This window comes from Lagopus muta, chromosome 13, assembly GCF_023343835.1.
Source record: "Lagopus muta isolate bLagMut1 chromosome 13, bLagMut1 primary, whole genome shotgun sequence".
NCBI lineage: Eukaryota > Metazoa > Chordata > Aves > Galliformes > Phasianidae > Lagopus > Lagopus muta.
The window spans coordinates 3,892,626-3,919,787 of record NC_064445.1 but is presented as its reverse complement, the minus strand read 5'-3'; the positions used below and the strand labels follow the sequence as shown (position 1 = coordinate 3,919,787).

The 27,162-nt window shown below is 44.8% G+C and overlaps 1 protein-coding gene across 1 annotated transcript in view; it reads left to right on the top strand.

The window, feature by feature from the left end:
* GPC3 (glypican 3) overlaps window positions 1–27,162 on the top strand; it is a 114,105-nt gene that overhangs the window by 5,775 nt on the left and 81,168 nt on the right. Inside the window, exon 2 of the mRNA XM_048959846.1 lies at window positions 912–1,073. Coding sequence (XP_048815803.1) covers window positions 912–1,073 — 162 coding nt within the window. The remainder of the gene's footprint in view (window positions 1–911; window positions 1,074–27,162) is intronic.

Sequence of the window (27,162 nt, the reverse complement as noted above, 5' to 3'; positions counted from 1 at the left end):
TTCTCTTTCCTCTGGATTGTATTGATGATGTTTTCTAAAATATAAACAGACATTGCCTCCCACCTCCAGGCTTTTGAGAATGCCAAACCATGCAAGGTGCATCGCTGCCCAGTGCTTTGAGTGCAGCCCGGAGTGCTGGACCAAGCCATGTTCCCTCTGCTGCTGTGTCCTGGTTTTGTTCAGTGCTGGTGTTCCCATGATTGCACACTGGCCTTTGGCAGCATTCAGTGTGCTGTAGGGGCTGTCCCTGTGCAGTGGGATAGGTGTGAGTGAAGCAGTGAGCCATGGCTTTGCCTTTTTGTATGGAGAAAGGATTGGACGGGGAAATGGCTGAGGGGGCTCAGGAGGTGTGTATGGCTTAGAAGTTTGCATTTAAAAAACCCAACCAAACGAGTGATTCTTTTGGTTTCCTATTGTTACTGCTGTTGCTGTGAATGCAAAAGGATGGAGGTTACAGACAAGTAACAGTTGTCTTAAGCTATTATATTAGTATAAGTCTAGGCAAATGATGAGCGCAGCCCATGTGTTGCTCTGTTCATCGTAAACCCACAGCTTCAAGCCCTGGCTCCTTCATCCACATACCCTTCCATTTCTGCCCCTCCCTGACGCTCTCTCAGCACTCAGGAGGCAGCAGGGCACTGCTCTGTGTCACTCAGCCCCATGCTCCTAGGGATGCAGTGCACGGAGCTGCAGCAATCACTGTGTCGGCATGTGAGGACAGCAAGCTCTCAGGGCTATTGCTCAGCAGTCCTTATCACTCTTCTCCTTTGACTAAGCTGCTTGCTCAGGACAAATTCCAGAAACACCGTCAAACAATAACTGCAGCAATTAAAATGCATGCAGTTGGTTTCCTCTCTGCTTGCAGCAATCCCACCTCCTAACAGGAGTTCCCTGCCCTTGTCTGTCTGCAGGGTTGGACTTGCAGGTATGCATCCCCAAGGGCTCCACGTGCTGCTCGAGGAGGATGGAAGAGAAGTATCAGGTGGCGGCCCGGCAGAACATGGAGCAGCTCCTGCAGTCTGCCAGCATGGAGCTGAAGTTCCTCATCATCCAGAACGCTGCTGTCTTCCAAGGTGAGCACTGGGGTGGTCTGGGTGATGTATTGTATTGTCTTTGAAGCAGAACTGACCTCTGACAGATATGTTCTATTCTAGGTACTTTCTAGTTTGCAATACTGAGATCTGCAGTAATTATTTAAGGGCCTTTATGCAAGCAGAACTTATTCTATTTGTGATTAATGTGCAGTGAAATGTTTGCTTGCTTGTTGAGTGCTCTCCTATGTGGGTTCCATCCTTCTACATTAACAGCATTTTTGCTTGTGTTTAAACAAAAAAAAAACGTAATGAGCAACGAAGCATTTCCTTCTTCACAATACTTTTGTATAGTAATCAGACTTTTTTGTTCATGTATCACAAACAGCAAGATCCAATGCCTTCTGAAGTCTGTGGGATCATGGCAAAGCAAGGAGGAGTGCCACTCTCTGTTATACAGGTTACAGTGCTGCTTCTTGAGAGGGCTGACTCTTTTGCTGAGTTTTGTTATTATTTTTGCAGTGATTTCCATCCTGGCCATGGTAGCCCCTTCCCTGTGCAGGGACTGTTCTGAAAACCCTTGGTTGGCTGCATTGCTATTCTTCTTGGTGGAGGTGGGAAAGAGCAGAATTCCTGCTAAAAGAAGGGTTGAGATTAATGATGGTATATTTTACAATCCCATTGTAGAAGAGGAATTTCTAAGTGGAAGAATTTCTAAGTGGAACCCGTGTACTTGCTTCAATTACATCATATCAAGTGTGTTGTACTTGGAAGGAGCAATTCATTGGACTTAAAATTGTGCACTTCTCTTAGCTTCAAATTTAAAGGCTTGAAGTTTCCTGAATGCTTTTTTAAATAAAAGTGGGTGTTTTGCTGCTTGTTTGTGTTCTGACAGCTGTGCCAGAGCTTCAGGAATGGTGTGACCTCAAGAGGTGGCAGTTGGATGCTGAGCTTCTTGGTGTTGCTCATGGTATGGGGCAGGTCTCTGCTGTGGGCTGCAGGGTCTGAAGCTGTGAGAGCAGTGGGGCTGAGAGCAGCACCAGCCCTCAGCAGGGAGAGTTCTCTCAGCTTCCCTGCGGGGATCCTCCTTCTCTGGGGATGAGTAATTGCACCGCTGTCTGGAGCGGGGTGATGTGTTGGTATGGAAACGTATCCCAACCGCTCCTATTAAACACAAACATAAAACCTGTCAGAGTTCATTTAAATGTTTTTAGCCCGGCATCCAAGGGGACCGCTGGTCTGACAAGCAAAATCTCACCCAGATGTTATTATTTTGCACTAAATTTAATTTCTTCTTGCTGAAGCCAGAGCTACATCTCCGCTGATAAAGATCAAGGGAAATTGCCTGGCATTTACTGAAGACCTCATCCAGGCCTATCTGTTACAGTGTTCACTTAGCAAAGATTATTAGATTATTAGTTTTAGACCCTTGGGCTTTCTCGTTATTGCAGTTAGAAGGAAAGATCCCAACAAAGAACCCTTTCCTTCACAAAATGTAAATGGTACGATTAGTGCCTGGCTTCATCTTAGAGGCACTTCTTTGAGTTATGAAGATGATTTAAGTAATGATTTAATCCTTCGGAAACTTGCTGAGTTTGACGGTGTTACAATTGATTGTAGCTGCCTCCACTGCAGTTAAATCTCACTCCAGATGTCTCTGCAGGCAGTTTCTCTTCGCTACTGTGCAGTGTAGCCATGCTGTTAGCTGCCCATGGCTCAGGTTCTCAGCCTGTGGCAGCTCCAGCTGAGCTCCTCCAGTCCCAAACTTGCTCTCGTGTCTTCCTGACAGCGACATTTAATGTTGCTCCGGGCTTCTCATCCCAACTAAGTAGAGAATCAGGGCAACTCACTTGCAAGTAGCAAGAGCCATTCCCATTCTGTCATTACTCCCAGTTCATTTTCTTGACTTTAGATCCTGGCTTTTTACTTGGGCCCACTTCCACCTCTGCTTTTTTTTTTTCAATTAAAATGACAAAAAAGCCTTCAACAAGCGCCACTAATTTTCTAACTATTCAATCTGTATCTGTGACTATTATGGCTTTGAGTAAGGAATACACCATGAGCTTTGTTCTTGCTCTCTTCCTCCCCACACACACTCAGCAGCTCTGCCCACAAATGGGGGGCAGTGGGCTGTGTGCATCTGTTGTCAGGTTCAGGAGTAAGAACCGGGGAAGGTTCACTTGTTGTCAGTATGCAGGATGAGAATTTGTTATGCTGTGGGTAGCAAAGTGAAAGCTATAGCAGCTGTTCAGTGTAACTTTCATGATGCGTTCCTTCTGGTTCTTCCTCCATGGAGAAAAGTATTCCTTTAAAGAAGGTAAAGAGTGTGGCACTGTTGAGCACAGAAGGACCTCCCAGGGAAAAGGACATCTGCACCTACAGCAGTGTGTAGGACTGATGGTGATGTCCCCATCCAGCAAGTGTGACAGCTCCCTTGGGAACCCAGTGGGAACTTGCAGGAGATACAGATATTGCAGGGGCTTTTGGGATGCTTGTCTTTGAGCAGTTCCTAGGAAGGCTGCACAAGTCAATGTGGCCAAACCTGCTGGCATCTCTATGGTTGTCTCTTATTCATGGATTCTCAGTTGTCCTGACAGAGCAGTGGTGCGAGGAGGACTTCAGCTCCTCTCCCTTCTCATTCTGCAGGAGGAGAAAGGCAGAGCTGTAATTCTTGGTCCTACCAGACAGCTCTGCAGGCTGTAAATCCTCCGTTAGGCATAAATGCAGCCATTCTGGTTATTTATAGTTATTTACGCTATCCATTCATATCTGTCAGGAACGAAGGCGGTTTTGACGTTGCAAGCTTCTATCAGGTTATCTTTAATCAGTTTAGAGGCACCTAAGCCACAAATATATCAAATAGCCAATCCTAATGTCGGAGTCCTCGAACGCATGACTGAATTATTTATTTTGTTATGATGAAAATGTCTGGGCTTTATTGAGTTTTCTTTGAAGAACTTGATTCTGCTTGAAGTCTGGAAGATAAAAGATCAGCGATTGTCTCTCCAAGTTTCTTATTCTGAATCCTTCAAGGCTTTTCATTTTTCACGAGCTGCTGTTACTACTTTAGAGTCAAGGTGAGGGAACTGAGGTTTCTTTTCTTCTCTTAAAGAGGTATAAGTATATAAGAAAACCTCTTTATCTTTACTAATTATGCCTTGTGTGTGTAAATCCAGAATGCGTGCAGCATCGATTAGGCGAGAAGAGACTGGCTGTGTGGTGGAAGGTATTGCATGGTGATTGTGAAGAAGGGGCCTGTGCTAGCAGTGCTGCTGAGCAGGGCTCTTGTATCACATAGAATAGAACAATAGAATTGTTAAGATTGGAGAAGACTGCTAAGATCACCAGCCCCAACCCATCCCCACGTCCCTCAGTGCCACGTCCCCACAGCTCTGGAGCACCTCTATGGATGGTGACTCCTGGGCAGCTGTGCCAGTGCAGCACCACTCTTTCTGAGAAGAATTTTTTCCTAATATCCAACCTGAACCTACCCTGAATAGTTTAATGTGTGTTTTAAACCTGTTAAATCTAACAGTCTTTGAGGTGTTGGCTGTAGGAGGAGCATTGAATGGGCTTTTAGCATCATGCTAAATAGGGAGGGACAGCTAGGGAAACAAGCCTCTATCCTGAAACATTATCAACTTCTGATGTATAAGCAGCAGGGGGGTGCTGGGAGCTGGGAAGTCCTGGAGCTGAACCAGCCATGCACAGGGAGGGTCTGCAATGGGGACAGAATGGTGCAGGCATGCTGCAGTCATGGTGTGTGCATGGGATCTGACGTCCTACTGAGAAAGAAGCATGTAGATGTGATACTTGGGGACATGGATTAGTGGGCAACATTGGTGGTAGGTGAATGGTTGATTCTGTGATTTTGTGAAGTAGGTTTGTGCCATTGGCCGGGCCTTGTGTGCTGCTTCTCTAGTGCAGGAGAAAAGAGATTATGATAAATGGAATCAATGTAAAAAGATTGTCAGTAGTAGCCCCATGTGACATGTGTGGTGGGTCAGCTCGGTGGCTTGAGGTGTGCTGTATAATGCTGACTCTTGCTTGTGGGCCTGTAAAATGTTCCTCTGATGTTCCAGAGGGGAATGGATTCATTTTTGGGAAAGAATATTAAAATTATAATTGGACTTTACAAGTGAATAAGCATCACAAACAGATCTCTGTACCATCTGATAATTCCTATTTAGTTCTTTGCTCACTGAGACCCCAATGCATCCCTCTTTGCATCTCTGCAGTAACATTTCTTCTCTTTGGAAACTTCTTGCTTTATTGTGCTTTTATTTTTTTATAAAAAAAAAAGATAATTATGTTCATTACTGTTTATTTAAAATAGCAATTGTCTGGCTGGGTCGTCTCAGGCCAGTTTTCTGCTGTTGGCAATAGTTCCTATGATTCCTGCCAGATGCTTTGGAAGCCCAAAGTTTGTAGTGGCAAATGATGATGATATGTTTCCCAGGCTGATACCAGAGTTATAAACTAATGATTACAGGTAGGTAGGAAGAGCTGCATAATGGGAAATCTCCAGTTGTCAGTATTGGTCTATGGAGGTAATGTTTCCTTTCAGATAACCAGAACTTACTGTTCATAAATCACAGTTAATCTGTTTACTATGGTAGTGCATGAGGCTGGGAGTCTGAAGTGTGCCATAATGCTTAGCTTTAGGAGCACAGTGGTAATAGGAACAGCCATTTCAAACGATTTGAAATTGGGGGATCAGCAAAATGCAGAAGTTGTGGAGGCTCTGGGCATTAGAAATGACTGCTGAGGATTGATGAGTTTCTTTAACAAATTGTAAAATCCATCATGCAGGAGTTAGGGCATGAAACTGCCCTCCTGAGCCACATAAACCATGGATTTGGAAGTACTGTGTGACAGTGCACGCTGCTGGGAAGGGAGGTTTGAAAAGCTGCTTGGTGTTGCTTTTGTTTCTCCCTCCAGCTGCCTGGATTTCAGATGCCAGCATGGCACCAGTGCATGGCTTGCAAAGGTCTGGGTGTGATGGGTGAGGGTTGCTCCCACAGGCAGCCGATGGTGCTGAGAGGGAGCAGCCCAGGGGGGACCTGGGTGGTGATGTGTGGTGTGGCACTTCCCGTGTCCTGTCTCTCTTTAGTTCCCCTGCAATTAAATACTGCTGATGCCCTCACCCTTGCTGGTGAAATGAGGCCTGGAGCTTAACGGGGGGTTTTTCACAGGTGCCTAAATGCTGCTTTAGCAGATTTTAAACACGCTATTGGGTGTATGGGCTGGGGGGGGGGGGGGGTGTCACCAATCTGGGGGATGTGGGGGCATTCCTGCTATATATGAGCCTTTCTTCTGCTATTGGACACCGTCCCCTGCTAGCTCTATGCCTGCTTTCCTGTGGTGCCCTGCCTGCAGAAGAGATGTGGCCCTCTTGCAAAGCATGAAACTCACAGAGTTTGGGGTGTCTGCTTCTGCAGGTCTGTTAATTACACTCAGAGCTGGGAGTCTCCATCTCCAGATAGTTCAAGTGTTAGCATTCTCTGAGAGCCTCCTAATGATACGAAGTAGTCAAATTACAACTTCCCTTTGTCACTCCACACAGAAATGGGCACACCAGTATCTTCCATCTCTTGCCTTGTAAGGATAAATAGAGGCATTCTCATTGCACTAAGTACTCAGAATGCAAACGAACCGGTTTGCAAGCTCTGGGGAGGGAAGGGAGGAAGAAGCCTGCACCCCATAGTGAAGACAGGGACCTGTCTGTAAAGAAAGCCTTTTGCTAGATTGTCATCTGCTTTACTTCCAAAGGAGCAGTAAGACACAACGGTAAGGCAGCCAATGGTGCATTTCATCTGGTGGCAATGAGCTCATGCTGAGCCAATTAAACCATCAATATGCCGTGGCTTCACATTCCCTCCAGTGACGTTGGCCACCTCAGGTGTGTTACTCACGTTGACTTCACCACTGATGTGAAATCAATGTTAGTGATTTATAATCTTTCATTTCACAACAGAAGTTTGTTAATCTGTGTTTTGGGTTGTTTTTTTTTTAAAGACAACACATTGCTCAGATAGTGAGGGCAGATGAGAGCTTTCTATGTGAGTGGCCCATAGAAGTCTGTAAGTTCTGAACTTGCTTGAGGCGCTGAGAATCCAGTTTTGAAGGTTTGGGCTTTATCCTTCAGAAGGTCTTAAATGACAGGAATGTGTTAGTCAGGTCTTTCACTGCTCAGTAGCTTAGCATTGACTTTATTCCTTTGGTACAGAAGAGGCACACGTCTCTGTACTCTTCCCAGTATCAAAGGGCAGCAAAGGGATGTGTATGTCACTCTAAGGATGTTTTGCTCCTTACAAACAAAGCAGATACCTCTCATTCGAGGAGCAGGGAGACACCTGAGGGCTTGCACCGAGTTCAGACCAGTATGTCTGTATCTGATGCTAGCTGGAGAACCCGTAACCCTGGGTTATCAGCTGTAGCTGATGCTGGTCTGAAGGGTCTTGGGAACTTAAAGGCTCATACAGCATGGGTAAGTGTTTATGTAGAGCTTGAGAGACAAGCCTGAGCATTGTGATTGCCTGATGTGTGGCCAACCAAGCTGTGTTCAAAACATCTCTTCCTCTTAGAATTAAATCTCAGCTGCAGCTCTGCGGGTACTGGAAGATGTATGCTGAGTTGTGTGGGGTCATCTCCGTGTGCAGCAGGGCAGAGGCTGTGTCCTGTTTCCCTCTGTGCTGAGTTTTGATGCTGATGGAAGAAATCTCCAGCCCCATTTTCACAGAATCGCCACATGCTCGGAATGTTTTTAGCTCTATTTCATGCTGTAGACCAGATGGATGGCCAGCATGGAGAAATGAGTTTTTCCTCCTTTCCCTTTCTTGTCTTTACTCTTCTCTCGATGTAGCACCTGCAAGTTGTGTTGGTGCTGCACATGGGGACAGTTGACAACTGGCACATGGAAGTAAGTGCATCCCCACAAAGTGATGCATATAAATAGCAGTGCGTCTTCTCTGCTGGATGAAATGTCGGGAGTGCTGCATATTTAATTTAATACTTAGAAAAACAATCTGAATTGGGCAACAAATGATCTGAATTTGCACTTGGAAAAACAAGTCACGTAAGTCTGCTGGTTAGAAAGTGAGCTTTAAGAAACCCAGCCTCTGAGACAAGGCAAAGCAAACAGCAGTGCAGATCAATGGTAAAAGAATTCTGTTGCTGATCAGTTCTTCCCAAATTTGTCATCTTCACATCAGAAAATCTGTGACAGAGTGTCATAAAGAAGCAATTTTAAAAGCTGGAGAGATCAGTAAGGCTGCATCTAGGATTACAGTTCATGGCTTTGGAATTCACTTTTTGAAGAAAATTGATGAGTAACAGATTGTAGTGGTGCAGCATATTTGTATTGGTCGAATTCCTGTTATGATTGCAGTGAAAAACGATGTTCATTTCTTAGGGAAAGGAAATTAAATAGGCCTAGTAATCCATGTGAGGAGATGAGCTTTCACATTCTTTCCTCTTCCTTTAGTGTAAGCCTATCAGATCGACACGTTCTCTTGAATCTACCTCATAAAAAAATGAAATCAAATTGCTACTGAATTTCCAAGGAATTATATCAAAATGACACGCGTATTTTACTGCTTTTTAATTATGAAATTATTTCAGTCTGCTTCAGCCTCCCATGCAAGTGGAGACAGTCTAGCAACTGTTCTTAAATATTGGCTCATAAATTCCAAATACTTCTTTAAATGGAAGAAAATAGCATCCCACGGCAGGGTAATAATTACCACTTGTGCCATTAAAATCTTTACTAGCTAATTTTGATGCTCAGCTTCTGTCTGGATGAGAGTTTTAGGAGTGTTATTTATGCCCCCGCTTGTCAGGGGAGTGCTTGGTCCCTGATGTCAGACTGCACAGCTGGGCTTGACCTCCTTGTGGAACCTTTGGGAGTTGCTGGGTACTTAGCAAGAACTAGATGGAGGTCTTTGAGATGGGCTGAGATCTTCTGCTCATGGTGTGAAGCATTGCATCCCTCTGCTTTGTGGAAGAGGGCTGGGATATACAGCTTGCCTTGTCATTAGGCTGTTAGTTTAGATAATGGCCTGGAAATGATATCAATAGCCCTGTATGTTGTGTTCTGCTGCCAGCAAGGAGCAGGCGGTGCATTTGACGTTTCACAAAGATTCATTTTCTATGGGATGTGGTTCAGAATCTACTTCTTGAACTAATAGACAGTATAAGATTATTTTGACTAGGTTGCATAGGCTTTCACCTCGAAGGTGTAAAGCATGTTGAATTACTAGTATTAAATGCAAGCAAACACTTCACATCAAATGAGAAGGCAGTCTTTGAACTGGCGAGAGGTTGAAAACCACCTATTTGTCTGCCTTGTGATGTTTAGCTGTGACATAAGCATGAAAAATAATTAGACTCACTGGTAAGTAAATATTCAAAAATGAACCACATCTTGTTACAGAGCCAATGGAAGGTCACCTCTTCAGATCCCATTGATCCTCTTGGCTTTGGCTCAGTCAACAGCGAGATCACAGAACTGCTCTCAAGGAGACATTTCTAAATGTTATTGAGGTTGAAAAGCCTATGAAGGCTGTGAGCAACCCAGGCAATTTGTGGCACATCCATTTGATTTCTTCTGTCCTGAGCATTAGAATACAGCCTTTAATTATAAGGCTGTATGTGTTTTCTCACAAGCTTTCTTCCTTGTGTAAGGGCATGGAACAAACGCTGCCCCTTAATGAGCCACTTCCTTTCTCCTCATTGCTTCAGGTCTTTTTCTTAAAATATTTTGAGTTTTTCCCTTTGATTTTGTGGTGTTTCATGATGTACAGCACTAAGTGTATGTTGTTCCACAGATGGAAAACTTGACATTCTCAAGAGAAGAAAAAAAAAAAAAAAAGCACATTTTTGACCTTTTTTGACTGCACTCACCACAGTGTAGCATTACGTATTCAAGATGTAGTCATGACTTGGGGTGCAGCTTCCTTCTCTACTGCTGGCTCTGTGCAGTTCACACCTTACAGCTCCCGGAGCTGTCAAGGCTCTGGAGAAGATTTGTCCAACTTCCAAGCACTTGAGCTATGCTTCTTTGTAAGTTAGCAAAAAGGAGCAGCAATGCACCAAAATCCAGGCACTCTTTTAAAATGCAGATTTCAAGGCTGGAAGCAACAACAACAACATATTTCAACTCTGACTACTCCCCACTCCCCTCCAAACACAAGTGAGTTGGGTCTGGGTTCATCTCCACAGATACAGCAAAAACCCAACCCAGTCGCATCCCCAAAACTGTGACAGAAGAGTTCATGTTTGTGGGCTCTCACATAATGCTGTCAGAACTCAAGTTCCGTTTCTAAGCTTGGGAAATACTTCAGCTAATTAAAGAAAAGGTCAGCAGGATTTTGTACTGCCTTGTTCTCAGAAGCAGCTGAACCATTTAGGCTGAAATGAAAATTTGCCCTAAGGCAGACCAGAAGCATGCAAAGTTGCAATCCAGATGGTCGGAGCTTGGAAAAAAGAAATAGGTAAGCAGGAATAGGATTTAAAGATCAGAAGCTTTAGGCAACTGTAATATGCAGGGCTACCAGCTCTGCCTGCAGTCAGTGCTAATGCTTTCTGCAAGAGCCATGTAGATGAAGCTGTTGTACTGCTCAGTAGTGTGATATTGCATTCAGAGGTTTGGTGGAGACTCAAAAGCTGCATCTCCAAGTGACTTTGCAGAATGTTGGGTGGCTTTTTATCCTCTGCACGTATAGCCTTAGGAACGTTGCTTCCTGACAGCTCGATCTGTGGGAGCAGAACTGCTCTGTCCATTCAGACCTTTCCAGGTGCCTGTGTAGCTGTAAGACACAAACAGATTATAGGATGAATAATAGATGACCATAACAAATCTTGCTAATCAACAAATCTTTAATAAGTCTTAATTTAGAACTATTTGTTGCTGCATCCACAATGCCAATTTCTGTTCTGGTCCTGTAACTTGCTGTGCCTTTTTGTTTATGTTAGCAACAGCGCCAGTGGGAGTGAGCATATTAAAATGTGCAGATTTTCTTGCATGGAAGGCATTTCAATACCGGTGTTTGAAGTCTACGGAGACTAATCCAGCAAGCTAACTTAGTTGAGAGATGTCATTCATGCAAGGACTTGAATCTAAGCTCTATGAGTGTACCAAAAATATTCCATGTTACTTAGTGTGCTCGAGAGAAATGGAATAAGAAAAGAAGGAAAATGGATGCTTTCTTTTTATTTATTTATTTGTCAAGAGCTGAGCCCATGTCAGGTCTCAGGGGCTGCAGAGGATGCTGCAGTAGCCCAGGTCAAGCCCAGCATCACCGTCTTGTCAATGAAGTGTTGCTCAAATCTGCAGTAACACAGCTGCTCGTGGTTCAGTGGGTGATAGTGGAAGATCTGCTGGAGGGATGGATCAAAGCTTCATAGAAGTTGTACCAAACTGTGCTTTTGAGATACCTATGGTTGGAATGGGGAGAATGAGTACCAGGTTGCTGCATTAGTGCCAGGTCTCAGCATACAACCAGCTGTTAACTACACCAAGTGATGAAAGCGGGCAGTGACCTGAGCCCCTTGATCTGAAGTGCTGTAGAACTCCATTGGAAGTGGCAGCAATGCTTCCTGAGGCCAATGGCTGTTGTTCCTGAGCCTTTCTCCAAGGGCTGTCCTGGCAAGGCAGAGATATATCTCCTTTTCCCTGCACATAAGTGTTTTTGTAGAGGTCTGAAAGTGCACATAACTCACTGTGATGTATTGGAAGGCTCCAAGTGCGGGGTTTGTGCCTGTGCTGGAGCTGAGGCTGCACTAAAGCAGCAGCAGCTAAAGTGAAGCATAAAGGGACAGCAGCAGGACCCTATGTGTTATCCCTGAAGGTGCCTTGTGCCTTGTTATGGGCAATGTGCAGAAAGAAAGGTCCCAAAGGGTCCCTCAGTTGGACAGGTAGTAGTGAAGGACAGCACCGGACTAAAACTTTGGGCTGCCCCACTGCATGCATCAGTATGTAAAGAATGGATTTGAGACTGGGGACTGAGGGTCTAATCTTGCTTCCTTGCTGACCTCCAGGCTGCATGCCCCTTTTTCCCCGTAGAGCTGTTCAGCCAACTCCCAAGGCAGGAGGACTGGGTTCCCTGCTCTCTGTGTTCTTAAATATTCCCTTTATGACCCACTGGTGCCAGCCCCACGGCTGCCTCCTGCTCTCTGTGCAGCACCCGGCTTCCCCCTCCCAGGGTGAGATGGCTGAAGAGGTCATGCAGCATTAATAGGGAAGCAGATCTCTGATTTTGTTCCTGCTTATGTACTCTGACATCTCTGACGTTTTGTGAAGTGTGAAACGTTCTGGAGAAAACAACTTGGCTTTTGCTGAAAAATTAATTACCTTGGCACTTTCCCCCTTAGCAGTGGGCTTTTGTCAGAGGACAAAGGCACTAATGATGGGGGAACAGATGAGATAGTAAAAGGACAACAGGAACATTAAAGAGAGAAAATCTGCATTAAGATAAAAAGAGCTAATTAAGCGTTGATTATCAGGGAGCAATGTAAATTCTTCAGAAAGCATTACCTTCTGTGCACTTACTCTATAGAGCCAATTTATATACCTGGGTTTATCTGCTTCATAAATTAGTTTTTCCTGTAATTACAGCTAACGGACTATGACTTGCTATCCTCTTCAGTAGCATTCTCCTCTTCTTAATGCTCAGATGAACCCAGTACAGCGGCGCACGCAGGAGTTACAAGGAGAAGGAAAGTGGATGGGCTTTGTGCATTTCTTGAAAGCTTTTGGAGCTCTCATTTAGCAAAAAGGAGAAGGGGAGGTAAAATACCACAGAGCTCTTTCTGACCTTGTAAACGGTGGTTTTCTTTCTGCCCTCTCAGAGGAAGAGCTCATCAAGGAGCTTTGGTTCAGTGATAAGGAGATGCTGTTGTAGGTTCTTTGTGAAGTTAGGGGCTGTTGTCCACCTGGATGATGGTGGTGTAGCATTGTGTTACAAATACACACAGCCAGAGCATCATGATGAGCTCATGAGAGCTGTGGTTTCGGTGTTCCGGCACAAAAAAGATAGGAAGGAAGAACTGGAAATAAGAAACAAGTAGCTTTGCCCGTGTTTCTGGTGGCCCTTCAGACATAATAAAGCATGAGAGATACAGCAGATAGTGGAGCATAAGCACAGATAGTAGTGTGTATGTAGTCAGCCACTGTATTCAGATTTCTACCTTTTCTTCAGTCTTCAAGAAGAAATGGAACAATAACATGGGCTGTCATTGTGGAGAAAGAGAGTGCTTATTGTAACTTGAAGCTTGCTTGGCCGTTAGCATTGTATTAATGTTCCCCTGCTTTTAATGATACGAAGAATACAGGATGCACTTAAAAGAATGCATGTCATTAAAATGGTATCTGACAGCAGTTCTTTCACTGCCTGTGATGCGTTTGATTGTTAATATAGATATAATGTAAATGATCAGAAGATTAAAAACTCCCTTTCTGTCTTTCTAATGTCTTCATCTGCCTGTTAAACAGATTATATGGGAAAGCGAGTGATCCGTTTCTTAGTACGGTGCTGTGTCACCCACATACTTTGAGAAGCTTAATAGCGTAAAATGAAGTGTTCATGGTTTGTTTATTTTCCTACTAACAATGACATTTTAGGCTGAACTGTGGTTGCTCCTTTGCAATGCAGTTGCGTTGTCCTTACTGCTTAAATGTGTTTCCTATACATTACTGTTTTGTAGAGCAGCGTGTCAGGATTTTAATAAAGGTTTTGAACCTCTGTGGCAGAGGGATGATTGCTCTATGGGGCTGAATTTTCCCTTACATGAAATAGTGGTTGACTTTGCAAAACAATGTAGCTATAGTACTTGAAGGGAGCTGACAAGAAGGAGGGGGACCGACCTTTTTACACATTCTGATAGTGATAGGACAAGAGGGAATGGCTTTAAACTCAAAGAGGGGACACTGAGGTTAGATGTTAAGAAGAAATTTTTTACTTGGAGGGCGGTGAGGCCCTGCACTGCTGCCCAGAGAGCTGTGTGTGCCCCTTCATCCCTGGAAGTCTTAAAGGCTGGGTTGGATGGGGCCCTGGGCAGCCTGAGCTGGTGGGGGAAAACCCTGCCCATGGATTGGAACTGATGATCTTCAAGGTCCCCTCCAACCCAAGCCATTCCATGATTCTATGTGCCCCGTTCTGCTGTGTCTTCCTGTGTGCCATCTAACTTCACAAATTCATATGTAATTAGCAGGCCTCTATTAATAACGTTATTTAAAACCCAAGGTTAATGAATGATTACGATAAGGGTTATGTGATATGATTGCAAGAGCTAAATAATGAAGATTTCAGAAAGCAGTTAGCATGTGTTTGACATGCTGCCTGGGGAGGAGGCAAGGATCTTGTTTTAATCACTTAATAGTGCTTTAATAAGCAAGGCAGCGCTTTAGATGGGGGGGATGTTAGGAAGTGCAAGATGAGCGGTGAGTAGCATGGTGTGGTGAATAGCAAGCAGCAGTTAGGAGGTTTCCTAGCACATAAAATGTCAGCATTTTCAAGTTTGAAAAATCTGACTTGAAAGGCAGCCCCCTGTTTCTCCCAGTGCTGGATTTGCCCTTCTTGTTACAGTATTTTTGCATGCAGTTCCCTGAAGCGTAGCCCTTTTCTTCTAGGAAAGAAATGCCATCTATTCTTGCAATGCAGAGTCTTGGGCAGATATAATTGGTTGCTGTAAGGCCGGATGCCAACACTTCCTTTTGCTTTCATTTCGGTTGCCTCTTTGAGGAAAAACTGCAGAGATGTCCCTGGGTGCATGGGGCAGCTTTTGGGTTTTCTGTTTCCATTTTAATTAGGATCACATCCAAACGGAGCAAAGCGTTTGCCATTCACTCTCTGCAGGCATTAAAGATTCCCATTCTCAGGCAGGAATCTTCCTCTGAGAGCTGACACTGTGTGCTGGCCCAGATAAATGGTCATGGAGAGAGCTCTCTCTCCTTTAACACTCATCAAGTATAGGGTCTATGGGACCCAGCACGGTGTTGCCCAAGTCAGTGTGGATGGTGAGAGGTAAAGGCTGATTGTCAGCTATAGGGCTGCACTGATGGCTTTCTGCAGTGGTAGAAAGTCTTGGTGTCTTTGCAAGTCCTATTTTAAATGTTTTACTTTTCCTCCCTCAAGACCCTCAAGGGTCTTGAGTTGAGAGAAAGGTCTTGAGTTTCTTCCTTTTTTTTTCTTTTCAAAAAACACTTCTGGGTGTTAATTTCATTGTTTAAGGTCAGATGATGTTGACTGAAATCATGCAACTAATTCTATCAACAAGAAAAGTTATTTACATAACAGATGGAATTTAATTTGGGCACTGCTTCTCCTGCATCTCTCCCTGGTTTGGTATTTGGGTTGCACTTGAAAAAATACACTAATGTCCATGTTAGGGCTGAGTTTATTATGCTTACCTTGCTGGTGAGGTGCTAAGCCAGGGATGTCCCTTATGGCAACTTACTTTTTATTGGTGTTTTTATGGGCCATGCTGTAGCTGCCATTCATTTTCCTTGGCTTTGGGACTGCTCTTCCAGTTGCAGCATTTCTTTGGTTAGTGAAAGGAGGCAGCGCCTTTTCCCCATGTGTGAGGAATGAAACTGCTTTCTGTATACCTCCCTCTCTGCCTGAATCCTACCCTGACTCAGTTTTGATGTCTTCGTAAATATTTTCAGTGTGTAACACAGCAGCAGTGGCACTGTGTAAAGAAGCCAGGGAAAAAAAATCAATTCCTGGGAGTTCTGTAGAGCTAGACAGAAAAATGCCTTGTAGCTAAAAACAGATGTTTCAGCAAAAACCAAAATGTCACAGCCTCTATTTTTCATTTACAAAAAAAAAACACAGGCTGTCGTCTTCCATCCTTCCAATGGTGTCTGCAGAGCTGCCTTGGCAGGGCTGGATATACTTGTATGGCTGGGGCATCCAGCAGGGGAGTTGCAGGGGGGGCTGAGCTCTGTGTACACTGCCTTGCTCTGTTGGATGAATGTAGTGGGAGTGATTTGGGATCTGCTCAGTCCAGGGAACGAGTGGCACAGAAACATGTTCCCTTTTGGTGTTGCTTCCTTTGAGGGCCAAAGCACGTGGCACTTGGGTGTTACCCTGAATGAGTGGAAGTGGGGCAAAGGCAGTGGGGATTTACAATGAGAAATCTGTCTTGCTGTCTATGATTATTATTTCCATTTTCTACAATGGAAAATGAGATTGTTGCTTTTATGCTGGACAAATTTCTGGACTCTTGGGAAAGCTTGGAAAGTCTGGCTGGCACCCCTGCATTATTGCTCCAACATGAGCATCCCTCTGTTCTTTAACACCGCTGTCTCTGCTGGAAAAATCTGTGTCCCTTTTACAACCAGTGAAGTTTTAAGTGAAGAATCTAATGGGTTCTGATATTTTTCAAATAGCTCTGTGTTGTGGTAGGACAAGGATTAGAGAATCACTGCCCTGTTTTTTGCAGGCTGGTGTGATGGCATTTCCTCGCCTGTTTGGATTTCCAGGTAGATAAGATGGCAAATGGCACGAAACCAACTTTCTGCTCCTGAGAGCTGGGCTGGGATTTCTATCTCGCTGGAGACTGTTGTCTGTGGTGTTGTCTTTCTGCTGGAGCCCCCTAAGTATTTAATAGGTGCGTTGACTTCTGAGATTGCAAGTGCTTTGCCGGAAACCCATTTTGTATGCTGATATCCCCTGAGGGAAAGCAATGCTCGGGTTTTAAAAAGGCTGGATTCTGTTTCACCCACCTTATATTATTATTACAAATCGTATTATCTTAATTAAACAGGGATCCACGTAATAAAGAATCCGTTGTGTTGGCAAAAATCAAAGATGTGCAGGAATTGTGATCGTGTTACCATAATTGCCTCAGTGGTAGCATTAATGCTTTTTCACTTCAGTCGCTCCTTGTTGATTGAACAACCTTTTCCGTAGGCTATAAATCTCTCTGGCTCTGCTAATAAAGAACTAAATAGCCTAATAATGTTTCCAAATGTACCATTGCTTCACTGTTTTAGGAGAAGGCAATTTCTCATCCAAACCAAAGTCCTAACTGTGAAGTGTGATCGTATTGTGTCTACACTGCTCGACTACTTCTGCAGGAGATAGGGTCAGAAATCTAAAACACAATATAGCAATGGAAAAATGGTGTTCGTTCATCTAAAGCAGGAGGTTAGGAGTCCCAGTTAACTGTGTTTGGAGATGCTGCTCTTTCTGCTGAGCCCCCACTGCAAACAAGGAGGTGCTTCAGCATGCATGTGGCAGCTCTTACATGGAATGAGGGTTTCAAACAAGTGAAGCACAGCTTTGCGTCCTCTGCTTGCACATGTGCTGCAGGCAGAGTGCCTGGTGGGGATGCTGGCCAACTAAGGAAGGTGGGTTTGTAATGTCAGGTGTTCCAATTGGTGGATAGAAACATTTTATGTATTATTTATTTTGTAGCTAGAATCAAAGATCCTGTGATTGTTTTGTTTTTCTTGCAATTGTGGCCCAAGTAAAACCCCCCAAGGTGCTCGACGCTTCAGGAAGGGGCTGAGAAGTGTTTAGTCACGTGTAATTATTTGTCAGGTAATTAAACGGCAGCTTCTTGGAATCAGAGAAATGAGGCACTGACACACACAGCTACTGGTACCATTTACTTTTGGATCCCACTGACACAGCCCAGCAGCACCGAATGCAACTGTCAGCTCCTTCTCTTTTAAATGGTGTTGTCTACTGGGGCACGTTTGTCCCATGGCATCGGTTCTTCTGCAGAGTCAGCGAGACATCTCTGGTGATGAAGTCACTTTGCAGTCAGAGAGTTTAGATGGCCATAAATTACTGTGAGTTGCTGAATTGAGAATGCAGTGACCCTACAGCATAACCCTCCTGTAGGAAACACCCTGATCTCGTAGCTCCGTGAAAAATGCCTCTTCCTAAACTTCTTCATTCTGCAGCCTTCTTTGCAGGAAGGGGGACTGTGCAAGCCTACCAGGATCGGTGTCATGATGGGGCAGAGATCCTGGGAACGAAAAAACTCCTATAATGCAGGGACTTCAGTAAGCAGAGTTCTTCTCATGCTATTTTTCACATAAGGTTAGAGGAAAGTGGGGGGAAAAAAAAAAAGCCAGGAGTTTGGGAGGGAGGGAAGGTTTGGGGACATACAAAAAGGAGAGCTGAAGCAGCAATGCGTTGTGATTTGTGCTGCTCGACAGCACGGTGTGGTTCCCCCACAGCAAGCAGTGCTGCAGCCTGTTAGCACTGCTCTTCTCTCCTTGGAGATAGGCCCCAGCTGCACTCCTTGAACTCGGGTTAATCTGCTGGGCTCCCAGCTTGTTAATGGACTGTGAAGCCCGGCTCCTGAAATCCTTCAGAAGTCTGCGTGTGACCTTTGGTGGCTTTTTCTTTCTGCCTCTGGGATGTAGCAGCTTTCTGCCGGCTGGAGGAGGGCTGATGTTTTTGCAGGGAGCCTTTCTGAGGTTTTGCAGGCTGCACAACGCTGTGCTACTGAGATTCTGAATGAGGCCAGCAGGTTCAGAGGGCTTAGAGGGATTTTAAGTGCTTTGTGTTGCAAAGGCAAAGTGCTGGGAATGGGCTTCACCTCCCAACACAGCGCACTGGGAAAGTGGGAGAGCTGCCCACCATGCCAGCCTTCCTTTGGACGGTCTGGGGAAGTTACTAGGATGCAACAGACAATAAACAAATGGGGCTTAACCTAAGAGACAGTGATAAGCTTCCACAAGATTGTCTGTACTTGAAGATCCTTATTTTGCCTGCAATCCACTTACATTTCAGCCTTGCTGTCAATGTATATACTTTCTGATAAATGCCTTCTTTCAGTGTAAAGCAGCTTGGCAACGTGTGCCTTTTTGATTAGCTAAAGTAAAGATTTGCTTTGACACGTCATTTCTTTTGTTCCAAAGCGTCCTGACAATTCATATCTGTGGCAGCCAAACAAGCAGATTTATGTACCAAGCTATTGTTCATTCCTCAAGTGTCACTGCCAAATGAGTTAGATTCTAAGCGTTTGATTCCTCCCCACTTTGCATGATGGGAGGTCCACTTTGCAATAATGAAAACAGTTTTCTTGCAAAATTCAATTAAACAAAATATCAACCATAAATCAGAATGGAGCTCTCATGGAGTTCCCATATGTGCCTATTGCTGCAGTGATAACAGTGGGGAAAAAACGTTAATTTAGTTAATTCCTCAAACTATTGTCTTTGTCTCTTGAATTTTTCTTGTCCTGTCCGTACCTTTCTAGGCTCATTTTGTTTTTGAGATGTAATTCAGAGGGGCATCAGTTCCTCTTGTCTGTGTCCAATCCATTTGGGCAATGCAGCCATGCATTGGCTGGTGCTCTCCCTCAAGTCCTGAAAACCTTCTCTGCTAGAAACAACAGTTTTAAAACAAAAACATCATTAAATTTTTCTTCAGAAATTTAAAAGGCTGCCAGTGAAGCTTTTAGTATGGAAATACTTTTTCCTATGTTAGGATAAGATGATATGAATGGCTAACGAGGAAAGGTAGGTTAAAATAATCCAGATACGTCTTGGAAAATCTATTTCAATTATGTTCAGTGTGCTTTTAGTGGAGACTATAAATTCTAAAGAATTAAGGGAGCCATAAAGATAAGTGTTACAGGAGAGTATGCCTCACATTTCACCTTCAGAAATTAAAATATTCGCTGTGAATTCAGATGTTATAAGGGTCACTGCATTGCTTGTGGTCATTAATAGCAGGAGGTGACTGTTGGGAGAACTACGGGAAACCATTTCCCATACCATGGAAATTAAATGTGCAATTTACTGAAGATTCCCTTCCTATGAAATGGTGTGTTGACACCAGATTGTGTGCTGAAGGGAACTTTGCTTTATATTTCAAGTTTGCACACGGATGGGCCATCTACACTTCATCTGCCTTGTGTGAAGCAGTGATTACACCAGCATAGTGAGGTCATTGCATATTATTTTGGTTTTTTTTGTCCAGTGTAACTGGGCAGAGAGGAAAACAAATAAGTAACCAAGGTGTTAACGTGGGGATGTGAGAGTACGTGGTTGGTCACTGGGGAGCACTGTGCCATGCTGTGTGTGTGTGTGTGCATTTCTAGGGCTGCATGTGTCCCTGTTAGATGCTGTCTGCTGCTGTTTAGGTAAAATTGGTGTGACAAGCAGCAATTCATTCAGACAACTAGTTGCGCTGCGTTCCAAGCCACTCCCAGACTTTCATATAACAACACTTCCCACCAGAAAGACAGTAAAACCAATGAGGCACAGCACGCCCTGCCTCCTCCTCATGTCCGTGAGGAGGTGTTGCTGTAATGTAATACACTGCATAGTATTTCTGATGGTGAGAGCTAGGGCTGCAGCTGGTTTGGCTGAGCTTTGGGATGCTCTCTTTAGCGCTCCTGGTATTTGCTTGTTGACAGATATCTGTGGGCTGCCCTCCCACTGAACTTAAGTATGGGTGCCTGGCTTTAGGGGTGCTATTTGGAGCTGCTAGCTTATGGATTCTCTGCTCCTTGCAACAAAAGGCCCCTCACACAGCATTTGGTTCAAGGAGTGAGACTGGGGAAGTGGTAATTCAATTTCAACTCTTTGAAAGGGTTGGTAACTGCAGGATGAGGGGAAATTGTTTTTAAGTTGAGGGAGGGAGATTTAGGTTGGATGTCAGGGGGAAGTTCTTTACAGAGAGAGTGGTGAGGTGCTGGAACAGCTGCCCAGAGAGGCTGTGGATGCTCCATCCCTGGAGTTGCTCAGGCCAGGTTGGATGGGGCCCTGGGCAGCCTGGTCTACCATTAAATGGGAAGGCTGGTGGCCCCGCATGTGGCGGGTGGGTAAGAGATTCGTGATCCTTGAGGTCCCTTCCAACCCTGGCCATTCTGTAATGTCACTTATTTTTTTTCTCCCCAAATGGCTGTTGGAAACCAAGCTGTTAAGGGTGAGTTGCTCAGAGAAAGAAATGGGGCAAAGAGCCATCTGTTTGGTTTGGTCTAGAGCCACGTTTTGATGGAAAGCTGTCAGGAGACTGGACTTCAGTGGAACTGGAGCCCTGTGTGAACCTTCCTTAACACCTCCGTGTCCAAAGTTGCAGGGTTTATGCTGAGAGATGGGTTGTTGTCGCTTTAATGGATGCCATCGACATGCATCGAACTTTCTCCTATTTATTAAATTAATGTGTGTTGGTAAGCTTACAGGGGATACTGCTCAAACTGACAGAAAACCAGTTTGGAATGATTACCAGATGCCACGTGCAAAACATGTCTGTTAACAAAAATGATTTAGGGTGTAGGGCTCACAGGGTGTTCTAACATCCAACAGCACATAACTGTGAAATATTAGCTTCATCCTGACATCATTAAACATGATGAATCTCTGCCTCTGACACCATCCTCCATCAAGGAATGCTGTAAAATGCACAACTAATGCTGAGATGCTTGATTTTGGGGGTAATGTGAGAACTTCAGACATATCTGCTCCATGCTGTGCTCTCCTACCCAGGATCTGCCCAGAGTTCCCTCCTGGTGTTGCCCTGAGCACTGGGATGTTTGTGTGCTCGGCTTCTCCTTTGTGGATTATGTACACAAGTGTCAGCAAAGCCTTCCTCTCTGCGTTTGTTATTTCTTCTTCATTGACACAGAGGCATGTGTGATAAAGACTCATCAAAGTTATCATTACGGTACACGTAGCTGCACTGAACTGACTGGTTTGTCTGTAAAGCTCTTTTTGATCTGACTCTGTTTCTGGCTCTGTGACTCATTACTTACTTTCCCATAGCACTCCCTGCTGAAGATCACACTTGTCTTCTCCTCTTGTGTTTAATTCATGATCAAAATAGATTAGTGTTCATATTTGTCTTGCTTTTCAGTGCAGTGTGCATAACAGTAGCTTAAAAATAAAAAATCCCAACAACAAACCAACCTTTCTCCAATACTGCTCAATATCAGAAATAACCTCAGTACGCCTCAGACTCCCGTGCCTGGCAGCTCCCTTCCACACAGAACCTCTGGGTCCGTGGCTGTTGGTTGTCCCTGAGCAGCTCTCCCACCGGTGGGTTTGAGGAGGGGACTGTCCATAAATATCATTTAAACCTCCTGATGTGAAGCAATTGCTTGGAACTGGATGGAGGGGAGCAGTGGCTGCTAAAAGGCTCTGAGCTTCCCAAAAATCTAGCATCTTCACTGCTGCTCAGTGCACCTCCTTGCCCTGCTATTGTGACTGCAGGCAGCACTTCTGGGTTTTTGTGCATGTTGTGTTCTGGGGGAAGGGGCAGCTGTAGGGAGCTGTGGGGGGCACGAGGAGGTCACAGGATGAGGATGGGTGTCACCACGCAGAGACCTGGGTGCTGTGTTTTCATTGCTAGTTGGTACTCCAGAGTGAGTTGGCCGTGCAGGACTGTGTGTTTTTGTTATGACTTTCTCCATTGAAAAGAAAGTTGTGAGATTTAGATGAGGAGGCAATGCAACTTAGTGTGTAACGCCTGGTTTTGGTGGTCAAAGGGCTTGGGGTTCCTTCCTTTGATTCTGCAGGTAGATAGAAGAGTGGTGGTTCTTAACCATTTTCAAGGATTAAAACATAAATATCTATATGTACACGTGTCAGTGTGTAGATGTATTCTCTAACTTCAGCAGGCTGTAAATAAACACAGCGACTAGTTGAGTGCTGCTGAATGCTGTGGTAACTACTGAGTGTTAAATGACATTGAGATGAAATCCTGTGTGAACGTACAACCGCTGCCAAGGTTGGGTTTAACAAAGCTTGTCATTCCCGTGGTTTAAAATGCAGATTGCATGCAAGCTCCCCACTGGCTCCCTCGCAGTGCTGAAGCTTTTTCCAGCACCGAAGTTGGAGCGTTTCTCCTGGAATTAGCAAACTGTTCATCATCTGTTCATATGCTTTTGTGAATTTGGCCATTAAAAAGATCCTTTAATTCCATTAAGATGCTTTAAAGCTTAATGGTTAAGAGCATTGGTAACTTTCTGGCAACACGAGGTGGATGTTGCTTTTAAGGCAAGTCCTTGCTCCTACTTTCATGCAGTTAATACAGTTTGTTTCCTCCCTCCCCATATGAGAGCCTTATCAGCGTATCTGCAGAGAAAATTCAACCCGACCTTGCTCTACAGCCTAAGATGTCAGGAGACAAATAAAATGAGCCTGCTTTGTTTATTAATGGCCTTGATTTTTAGCCTGATGACTTATTTACTAAACACAGCTGATGCAGGGAGTGCAGGCTTCAGTACCCATAAATCCTCCCATGCAGAACAGTGTGCCTGCCTGTCCTGAACCCTGCTCTCCTTGGTCGTGGCCACGCTTCCCTTCCAGGCCCCCATCTCACCATGGCCAGGTGCTGTGCTCCTGTGCTGTGCTCATTCCAGTCTGCTTTGGGATCAGCCCATGTCTTTGCTGCTGGTGGGAGGTTTGGGATGTGGGAACCCCAGTGCTAAGTGGTAGAAAGGATAAAGTGGAGCAAGTTATTTTATAGTGGAATAGTTCCTGGGAAACTGCATCAATCTTTGCCTGGATTCACATGCAAACATGACTTGTGCTGGCATTCACGTGGCTGGTGTAGGGGAGCAGTATGTAGCAGTATGTGATTTGGGCTGCAGACAGCAGCTGTGTGCTGAACCACTGGCCAGATGTCAGCTCCATCAATATAATAGAATTAATGGAGTTGGAAGGGACACTTAAAGATCATCTAGTCCAACTCCCCTGCACTGAACAGAGATACCCACAGCTTGATGATGTTCCTCATATCCTCCTCTTCCTCCTGTTATTGTTTTTTTAGACATCACATAATTGTCTGTACTGGATGTGTTTGAATAATGGCTATTAGAAGGGAGAGCCTGCCCAATTAATGATGGGTGTAAAATAGAATATTTGTCTAAATGTTGTTGCTTGCTCCTTATGCTTAACAGCTTCTGCATTGTGTGCTGCTCTGTGATTATGGGGCTTGCTGGCCCAAAATCACAGATTCACTGTTAAAAATACGTTGTTTCACTCCTAAGAGCAAGAATACTTTCCAAATCCAAGCACGTGTTGTCTGCCTTCAAAGCGTTCGCAAAAATTGGTGCATGAGGGGAAATAATAAAATGATCCTTTTCCTTTTTTGAGTGAAATTAAAATATGGTCTTGCTGCAGATGGCTGACTGCAGTGCAATGCCCCATATGCGTGTGTGCAATTACACATTTCATCTTGATGAGTTTGATGTGTTTAAGGGGCTGGCTGTTTGTTTGTCAGTCATCAGATTCAACCTCCCCTCCTCCCCCTGAAAAAAGCAGGGCTGTTTGCTCTTCGTAACATTTTAGATCTAATTCCTGCTCAGCTGAATGACAGATATTAGCATATTCCTTAGGAAATGTGGCTTGGGTGTATGTGTACAGCAAAGAGCAGTTGATAGGGCACTGGCAATCGCAGCTCGTCTGTTAGTCATTAAGCTCAGCAAGAACAAATGTGTCTGCATCAGATAACGAATGCAGAGGCAGTGCTGGCAGTGGAACCTCTGCTTTAGTCTGAAATCCTTTGTTTCCTAATAAGGCCTCAAATATGAAGTGTGGAAATACCTTGGAGAGGATGTGCCATTGGGAACTCGTTGGTTCCAATGTAACACAGTGCATGAGGATTATTGGACTGAATGAGCTGTGCCCTCTTCCTCAGTGCCTTTCTTTAAAATAGAGAAGACATTTGTTTTCTTCTTGAATGACTCTGGGACAGTCATCCTGTCTCACATCTCCTACCTGTCAATGTTGGAGATGGATTCTGGGGGTCTGCTGAAAGGAGCCATGTGGAGGGTGAGGTGGACCCACCACCCCATGGACCCATCCACTCGGGACGTGGAGAAACTTGATGATGGGTCCATTCCAACTCAGAATGTTCTATGATTCTTTAGGGAAAAGTAGCAGAATGCATGATAGCATCTGAGTACACACTGGAAACAGTTCTAGTCCATCAGCTGCAAAAACGATCTTCTTAAGTAAATACCACTTTTCTGCACACAGCATCTATTTTAGTCTTCATGCGTGTGCCTGCATTGAGGGTTGTGCTATTAAAATAACTGTAAGCAGTGCATGAAAGCACCGTGGGTGAAGGCAGCTGGTGCCTCATGGTGTGCAGGAGGCAGCTCTGCTCTGCCCGTGGCTGGGTGCTCCTTGCAGGGCTGCTCTTGATGCTTTGCAGACTTTGAGGCATTGCTGTCAGGTGGGGTTACAGGCAGAAATGAATAACCCTCATGTAAAAGCTCCCACTTGCAGCAGAGAAAAGACAGAGAAAAAACCAAGCAGTCTGTCCTTGCTTTGGTCCTTTGCTGCCCTGTAGGTGTCCCAAAGCTGGGGACCACTGTGGGACAGACGTGCTCTAGAGCACATGTTTCTCTGTGACCTTCAGACAGGGACAACAGCAGGAGGTTTAATTCAGGATTGTTAATTCAGCTTGTTCAGCATTTCCTTGGGTGTCTTCCAAGCAATTGGGCTCAGAAATTATTTAAAAAAATATATACATTTTTTAATATATTGCCCCAGTGAGAACAATAACTGAGTAACGATTGCTGGCTTGCTGCTTTTACCCCACTGTGCTCAGCCTCTGGGGTGCTCTCAAGCAGTCCTGGCCTTGCTCTGGTGGCACTGTGCCTTCCTCTGCTGTCCTCCTGCCCACTGCAGGACCTGATGCAATTGCAGGATGGGGCTTTGGGGCAGCCCCTGCTGAGGTGGGTGCTGTATCCATGCAGCAGCTCTGTGCTGTACAGGGAGCTGTTAGCTTATCTGCTCCGAGGTCCCTTTTGCAGCTGGAAGGGTATCTCTCTGCACGATACTGGAATCCACTTTGATCCATTAGGTTCTTTGTTTTGTTTTGTTTTGTGGAGAGAGGAGGAAGAGATTCCTGCCAGGGCAAGTTTCCAGTCGTTCTCTTGGCAGCTTATTACCTCTGAGCGTTCTTGAGCGTGTTGGTGATACAATCACCCTGACACCCCTCTGCAAGGCAAAATGCTTGTTTCTAAATGCAGATCTACTGTTGCTGCCCTGCAGTGTTCCCCATCCCAGTCAGAAGGTCCTGGTGGTAGTACAGCCAAGCAAACAGTGTGGGCAATGTCTCAAACCTTTGGCAACACAGAAGAAAGACAGGAGGAAAGAAGGAAGGAAAGAAGGAAGGAAAGAAGCAGTGCAAGGCCTGGAGCAGATCTCTGCACAGCAGTGATGATTTCTGTCTGTCTCCCATGCTTGCATCACTGCACCCTGAAATCAATGCGTAACTGCAGAGGTCAGGAATTGGAATCTGAGTGTAATGGGCCAATATCCTCTGCTGGAAAACAAGCAGAGATGGATCTGAGCCCCTGTTCTGCACCATGTGGATGTCCCAACTTGTGCTTTGTGGCAGCGTTATGAAACCCTCCATACTTGATTTTTTAAAATTATTTTGAATCATGATTAGGCAGCTAGGAGTTCTGCAAAATGCTAGGTAGTTACTTTTAATGCTGTTTTATTCATTAGTAAACCCTTTTAGCTGCCACTTTTATCTTTAATACTTGAGCATCGGAAGTGCCTGAGGAGGAAAGGAAGACTCCAGAAATCCAATAAAAACTTTTGATAAACGCTTGCTGTCCTGCACGCAGTGGAGGTGTTCTTATCTCCTGTTCTCTGAATGCACTGTACTGGGGCAGCAGAGCCCAAAGCTGGGACGGGGCTGGATGTGCTGACACCAGAGGAATGAGATTGAAATAGCTGTGATGCAGAGCGTGCATCTCCATCACTGTGCCATTTGCCAGGGACAGCTCTCATTAGAAGTTGACTTTTTATTTTCTCACAAGTGGGGGAGAAATTAATGACCACCCTCATTTCTGCTGCTGCCCTGCGGATCTGGAATAACCAGCAACTCCTTCATGTTAGTGCGGCTTTCAAAAACAGTATTTCGAAATGTCAAGTTAATGTGCTCTGGGAACAATGAGATTCAAGGACCCAGTGTGAGCATCAAATTGCATCTGCTGCCACAAGGACTTCTGGGATTCTCAGAGGCAAACGCACTGGGGAGGTTTTTGGTGTTTTTTTTTTTCTTTTCAGTCTTTCTTCTGAAAGCAAAGTTTCCTTTTTCTCATGCCTGTCCTCGCCACAAAACGCGGACCAAACCTGTCTGAGATGGCAGATTAAAAACGAAACCCTCATGAATGAGCAATGCAGCCTGCA